The sequence below is a fragment of the Oncorhynchus kisutch genome, unplaced genomic scaffold (genome assembly GCF_002021735.2).
Source record: "Oncorhynchus kisutch isolate 150728-3 unplaced genomic scaffold, Okis_V2 scaffold2250, whole genome shotgun sequence".
Lineage (NCBI taxonomy): Eukaryota > Metazoa > Chordata > Actinopteri > Salmoniformes > Salmonidae > Oncorhynchus > Oncorhynchus kisutch.
This window is the reverse complement of record NW_022264195.1, coordinates 6,756-14,130: the sequence shown is the minus strand read 5'-3', so window position 1 is coordinate 14,130 and position 7,375 is coordinate 6,756. Positions and strand designations below refer to the sequence as shown.

At 41.8% G+C, this 7,375-nt stretch overlaps 1 protein-coding gene across 2 annotated transcripts; it reads left to right on the top strand.

The window, feature by feature from the left end:
• Window positions 1-339: 339 nt before the first annotated feature.
• LOC116369564 (L-rhamnose-binding lectin CSL3-like) lies at window positions 340-3,592 on the top strand. Of its 2 annotated transcripts, none has more exons than XM_031819544.1 (9): window positions 340-467; window positions 727-762; window positions 843-887; window positions 1,028-1,163; window positions 1,290-1,408; window positions 2,646-2,690; window positions 2,791-2,926; window positions 3,004-3,111; window positions 3,331-3,592. In XM_031819544.1, exons 1-8 carry the CDS (start codon window positions 437-439, stop codon window positions 3,107-3,109), a joined length of 654 nt encoding a protein of 217 aa, XP_031675404.1. In that variant the 5' UTR covers window positions 340-436; the 3' UTR covers window positions 3,110-3,111; window positions 3,331-3,592. The 2 variants fall into 2 exon arrangements, with proteins under 2 accessions (XP_031675404.1, XP_031675403.1); XM_031819543.1 differs by having other exon boundaries at window positions 341-467; window positions 3,360-3,592.
• Window positions 3,593-7,375: the final 3,783 nt, after the last annotated feature.

Here is a 7,375-nt window from a genome sequence, read left to right as displayed (position 1 = left end):
TAAGACAGTAGTTTTGGAGTTGTTAGTTAGATTACTTGTTGGTTATTACTGCATTGTCGGAACTAGAAGCACAAGCATTTCGCTACACTCGCATTAACATCTGCTAACCATGTTTATGTGACAAATAAAATTTGATTTGATTTGATTTGAGAAGCTCCACCTAGATGGCTACTTTGTTGGAAGCCCTCAGTGGCAATGTTCATGCCAACATGGATTTCATCCATCTAGAGTCCTCTATCTAACTCCATGAGACTGACTCAATAGCCAGGTTTTGACCACCAAACGCAGGCCCCTAATTGCAATGAGGTGCACCTGGAGACAAATAGATACACCTGGGTAAATTAAGACATGTCACATAACATAAATACCAGGTGTATTGGATCTTGTTATCATCAGTTGCATTTTCTCTGTTAGTACCACTCCTGTACCTGGCATCATGTGCATTTTGAGACTGACGGTGGTCACATGTGAGTATACAAAATCTTTATCTGATGCAGATTAGAATTTAAATATATATGACAATGTTTGTATTTGTGAGTGAAAAGAAGTACATGTAATATGATTTGAGGGACATTCAGTTCCTTTTGGGCAAAAAGGTATTCAAAGCATGGAATATGAGACCAAATGCTGAACTTGCGTATAGAGACCAATGCTGAGTTGTAGCTTCATGGTCCAAGTGCATATGATGTTGAATGTTGCTGAACTAGCTGTGTGATGTTGTTTCAGTGCTGGCTACAGCTTGCTGCACACTAACAGATGGAGGTACTGTATGTAATAATGATGATACTACTTAACCAAGCTAATGTGAGTGGTGTGTAATTCCTGTTTATTTGTCCTGGCAGCAATCAGCATCACGTGTGAAGGCTCTGATGCTTTACTGCAATGTGGTAAGCTAGTCCATACTGCTGAACAGTATACTCACCGACCACCTATGATCGTTTATACTGTAGATTAGCGTCACTAGCCCACACCATAGAGACCCATACTTGGCTCTCCTTCGTGCCTCACTGTTCTCCATCTCCCTCAGATGGAGGTAAGATCCATATCAAGCGTGCGAACTACGGTCGTCGTCAACACGATGTTTGTTCTATTGGGCGCCCTGATAACCAACTCACCGACACCAACTGCCTCAGCCAATCCTCCACCAGCAAGATGGCAGAAAGGTACTAGAACCTGTAACTCCTTGGCTGTAGTGTAAACAACCACCAGCAAGATGGCAGAAATGTGCTGGAACCTGTTGTGTTTACCTGTATGAACTCATGACCTCAACATGTCTTTGAAACACACAGATGCGGTGGGAAGAGCGAGTGTATTGTCCCTGCATCCAATTTCGTTTTTGGAGACCCCTGTGTCGGGACTTATAAGTACCTGGACACCAAATACTCCTGTGTCCAACAGCAAGAAACAAGTCAGTCTCTGAATGTGTGCTAATAGTATTTAGTATTTAATATTTAGTGTTGGTATGACTGTGTCATGTTGGGACATTGTTTAATTCTCCTACCCACTTTTAATCTTGTAAAAAAGTAAGCTCAGCTGATTGCTAGAAAAGGAATATAATGGGTTGGTTCCCCTATGGTACCAGCTTGTTAACTTTTGTTTCTCCAAGTGTAAACCACCCTCAACTGCTAACTAACCCTAGCAAGCTGTGGATATGCAACTTGTTTAGTTTGAGTAGCCTATAGGGAGGTCAGAGACCTGGCAGTGTGGTGCCAAGATGCCGAAGGAACTGGTAGTGGACTACAGGAAATGGAGGGCTGAGCCCTTCCCTGCCAGGAGGCTAAAAGGATTGGTGTCAGCCCTCCGATTCTGAATTCTACACCATTGAGAGCTTTTTGACTGGCTGCATCACCACTAGGTATGGCATCTGACCACAAGGTGCTACAGAGGGTATCGCGTACGGCCCAGTACATCAGAGGCCGCGCTCCCTGCATCAGGATTTCGACACCACCTGTGTCGGCAGGCTCTACATTGTCAAAGACTCGCACCCCCCAAGTTATACTGGTCTCTGCTACTCCATAACAAATGGTACGGCTGCACCAAGTCTGGAACCAACAGGACCCTGAAAGGCTTCTACTTCCCCCAAGCCTTAACTGCTGAATGACTATCTGCATTGACCCTTTTTGCAGTAACTTTTTTGACTTGTCTCATATGCTGCTGCTGTTCCTTGTTAAATTGACATATCTAGCTCAATTAGCCAGCAAGAACATGGAAGGCAAGTGTCAAGCTTATATGATGCTTGTGCACTTAATCTGGTTTACCATGTTTCAGTGAACGGTAACTAGCTAGCGCAACTCCTACAGTTTTGCAGGGTTTATAGCCAATCTGACAGATGGCACAAACTGCACAGATTGGGTGTAGCGGGGTCGACTTTATTTTTTCAACAGTTTAGGTCTAGCCAGCCAGTTTGCTTAAAATGTTAGCATTTCGAGAACTGCTCATAAGGAAGTGAAACTAAAAGGTAACGGTGGAAGATGACGCGCCTAACTTTTTGTACTTTGGTTCATGCTAACGAGTTTATAATGACTTTTAGAAAAATGCACCTGAAATCAACATTCCCTGTCAGTGCGCATCACTAACACTTCACCAGGCTAATGTATGTCTTAATTTGTCTGGCCAGTGGTGTAACTCCTGTGTTGTCTTTGCAGTAAGCAGCATCATATGTGAAGGCTCTGATTCTCAACTACTATGTGGTAAGCTGGTCAACACTACCGTACAGTTTAATCATGTGGTGCCGTGTATATTAGTCACTAGCCCACACCAACACCAAGGTTTGTCCTTTCTCTTCCTCAGATCGAGGTGAGATCCGTATTCAGCGTGCCAACTATGGTCGTCGTCAACACGATGTGTGTTCCATTGGGCGCCCACATCAACAACTCAAAAACACCAACTGCCTCAGCCAATCCACCACCAGCAAAATGGCAGAAAGGTACTGAAACCTTCAGTGTGCATTTAGCTGTAGGAAGTCATTGGCTGTGGTGTTAACCTCTACCTGTTGACACACAGGTGTGATGGAAAGCGCCAGTGTATCGTCAAGGTATCCAACTCTGTGTTCGGTGACCCCTGTGTCGGAACCTATAAGTACTTGGATGTGGCTTACACCTGTGACTGAATGTGAGTTTTGTATAGGTGCACATGACTGGGAACTAGAATTCGTGTTGTATTTTACCTTTATTTAGCATGGCAGTTAAGAACAAATTCTTAATTTCAATGATGGCCTAGGAACAGTGGGTTGACTGCCTGTTCAGGGGCAGAACGAAATATTTGTACATTGTCAGCTCATGATTTGTACTTGCAACCTTTCGGTTACTAGTCCAACTCTCTAACCACTAGGCTACCCTGCTGACGATTTTGTCTTGCAGGATATCTTCCTGGGGAACCTGAAGATGTACAAGGCTTCTGGGATATCTTCATCAGGTCGTGCTGTTTTCCTCCAACCTCTAAATCAACTTCAATGACCATTGTAAACCCGTGTACATTGTGCTGAAGCATTTCTTAAACAATTTCTGAACTGTGGCTGAATTAAACGAAGCGGCAGGAAGACGATACTAGTTGCCTCTTGTACATTAATAAATGTCACACCAATATTACTGAACATGTGTCCTTTATTCTCTCTTACTGGTCCTAATTCGTATGCATCAACAGCTAATCTGGTCACAAAGCAGGCCTGGATAGGTAAACATTTTAATACAATGTGTAGACTCTACAAACCTTGCTCGTTAAGTGGTTGGCTCATGAACCAAATGTTCCCTTTCTGTGTAGATTCAGTTTGACTATTTCATCTGGTAATAAACATACTTACAGGGAAGCTGCCCAACCACATCACATTAGTCATCTAACAGCCTCTTAGCCAGAGACACAAAGGGTCAACGGCACGTCGACAGATCTCCCACTGTCAAATGGGGACCTGACCGATACAGCCCTCCAAGAGCTGCCCCTCAAGCATCAGATTCCACCCTGAGAAATACATTGAATTCCATTCCCTGCCCCATGCACCACCAATGAACGAGAAACATACAGGCCAATATAACAGCAAGGCCAACGGTGTATGGAACCATGTCCATCTATGAGCATTTGAATGAGTGTATGCATTTGTACAAACACCTGCATGGCATCAGCCTCAACTGTATCAACAAAGCCCCTCAGTGTCATTCAAATGTATTTGGCATTAATCCTTTGCCCAGCAACTCCACTCCCCCTTATCTCCAATTCCACATCCCAAACCTCAGCTTCCCTTAGCCCATCCCACCTGTCTCTGCTGGCCAGACACTACGCAGCATATTTCAACTATGCTGTGATTAACATACAATTTCTATTGAATAGACTACAGATTGAGTTGAGAAACTATAATTATTATTAATTGACTTGCTCTCCAAAAGGATATTTAGTGTCAATTTTAGATCAATGTTTTGCATTTTCAACCATTCCTGAGAAGCTACTTGAGGGAAATACTAAAATAAATGGTCAATTGATTCTGTATTCTCAACTAAATCTGCATTAGCTGAAAAGCACAAGTCTTGAATTAACTCATAAACCCTGTCCCATGGAATCGGTAAATCAAATATCGTTTCCCAACTATTTTGCAATCTAAATGACACAACATCCTGGTCCTCAAATGAAACTGGTATACTTTCCTATTTATGCTATTTGTATTCCTCTGCAAGTTCTGATAATTTATATTGGGCAGACAGACACCTTCCCTACCTCCTGCTGCCACCTGCCTCCATTTTTGGGGTAATGCTGTAATCAATTTATAATCTTGGACTGAGTAGACCTTTCCAAATAATTCTGATAACTCCATTAAAGACAAGTCAACCATTCGAATATCATTTAAATACAAAATACCCTTTTTCAAACTTGTTTCCCATAAATACAGGTCTTTCATAACCCAGCACATTTATATTCAGCCATAATCTTTGTTCTATCTTTTCAGGGGGATGAAATTAAAATTGTAGCCAGCTCTGCAATGCTTGTTTGAAAAAGAGAGACTTTGAAAAAGGTATCATTTGCAGTCAATCAAAAATGAGACATCGAAATCCATACACAGGCAAAAGGCTATTTAAACAGTGAATTCGCTTTTCTTAGTATTTTACTTGAAAACCATTTAGGGTTCAAATGAAACTTTTGAATAAGTGAAGATTCTAGAGATGTTTAGTGCTTTTATATTGAATAATCTCACAACACCCAATTTATATTCATTATATAGCCAGCTAGTCCTGCATACCACCCATCATCCCACTGCTGGTTTGCTTCTGAAGCTAAGCAGAGTTGGTCCTGGTAAGTCCCTGGATGGGAGAACAGATGCTTCTGGAAGTGGTGTTGGAGGGTCAGTAGGAGGCACCCTTTCCTCTTGTCTAAAACATATCCCAATGACAAAAGGCAGTAGGGTGCCGTCTTTTGGATGGGACGTTAAATGGGTGTCCTGACTCTCGGTGGTCAATAAAGATCCCATGGCACTGATCGCAAGAGTAGGGGTGTTAACCACAGTGTCCTGGCTAAATTCCCAATCTGTCCTTCATACCATCATGGCCACCTAATCATCCCCGGTTTATAATTGGCTCATTCATCCCCCCTCTTCTACCCTGTAACTATTCCCCAGGTTGTTGCTGTAAATGAGTATGTGTTCTCAGACAACTTACCAGTTTAAATACAAATATACAAATGTATAAATATAGATAGGCACACTGTATCTTGTCTGGTTTAGCGTCCCAGATAAAGCTAAACAAATCATCAGGAGTAGGCAGAGCCATAAGTAAGTGAGTAAACTGAGATATGACTAAGGAGTTAATCAGGGCAGATTTTCCATAAATAGACAGATATTTACCTCTACATTGTTGCAGGATATTGTCGGTTTTCTATTGAAATTCATTGTGTAGGGCTGATTTAATATTGTTTTTTTATGCTACTTCACCGTCAGCCCATTTTAAATATGAACTGCATAGTTTTGTACCAGTTGTATTTTTTTAACGATCAAATACGTAATATTGTACACTTATCATAATTAGGCTTTAGTCCAGAGAGTCCAGAAAAGTTATCTAGATCTTCAATGAGACATTGCAGGGATCTAGCTAGCAGATTAAATATAAAACTTGAATCATCGGCATACATGGACACCACCTTTTTTTTTAAGCCTTGGATTTATAATCCTCTAATGTTGCTATTTGATATGATTTAATAGCTAGCAAATCTTCTTGACAATTCAAAACACTCTGAGAAGTAGCCGCTATTTACTATTTTACACCTGGGGTTGCTATACAGTACTTTTACCCATTTCTAAGAGAATCACCGAAATTGTAAACATCCAGGCATTTTATGAATATATTTGTAGTCCGTAATTACCTGTAGATCCTGCCACATAGGTCGCTTGTCTGGGTCATTGAATTGCGACTCCATTTTGTCCCTATACTGACATTCTGCTTGTTTGATTGCCTTGCGGAGGGAATAACTATACTGTTTATATTCAGCTTTATTCTCGACCTCTTTCCATGGTTGAATGCGGTGGTTTGCACTTTCAGTTTTGCGCGAATGCTGCCTTCTATCCACAGTTTCTGGTTGGGGTAGGTTTTAATAGTCACAGTGGGTACAACCTCTCCAATGCACATCCTAATAAATCCACACACAGAGTCGGCGTATAAATAGATTTTATTGTCTGAGGCTTCCCGGAACATTTTCCAGTCCATGTGATCAAAACAATGGGTCAGACCAGCATTGAATGGTTTTAGTCACGGGTACATCCTGCTTGAGTTGCTGCCTATAGGGCGGTATGAGCAAGATGGAGTCGTGGTTGGATTTGCCAAAAGGAGGGCGGGGAAGGGCCTTGTATGCATTGCGGAAGTTAGATTAGCAGTAGTCGAGTGTTTTGCTCGATCAGGTACGAAAGTCAATGTGCTAGTAAAATTTCGGTTTTCTTGTTCTCAAATTAGCTTTCTTAACATCCTCAGCTTCAATAAATGAGGCCTGAGGATATATTGTTTCTGGGGAAATGGGGGGGGGGGTATACACAGCTTTGACTATAATCAAAGAGAATTGTCTTGGGAGATAATGCAGTCGGCATTTGATTGTAAGGATTTCTAGGTCAGGTGAACAAAAGGACTTGAGTTACTGTATGTTATTAAACCCCAGCCCTTCCACTTACCAGAGAGATGTTTTTTCTGTGGGCGCGACGCATGAAGAAACCCGATGGCTGTTTTGTCTGACAACATATCCCGAGTGAGCAATGTTTCCGTTAAACATAGAATGTTACAATGTCTGATGTCTCTCTGGAAGGAAACTTGTGCCCTAATTTCGACCACCAATTACTGCTTAATTTCCAAATGACTTGAAGCGAGGCGACCGTCTCTGTCTGCGCCATCTTTTGATCACTTAGCTTCCTCCTTTA

Coding starts and splice junctions, on each gene's coding strand:
- LOC116369564 (XM_031819544.1), top strand. CDS start 437: ATGTGCATTTTGAGACTGACGGTGGTCACAT. Junction 1,164..1,289: donor ACCAGCAAGATGGCAGAAAG/GTACTAGAACCT, acceptor TGAAACACACAG/ATGCGGTGGGAAGAGCGAGT. Junction 2,927..3,003: donor ACCAGCAAAATGGCAGAAAG/GTACTGAAACCT, acceptor GTTGACACACAG/GTGTGATGGAAAGCGCCAGT.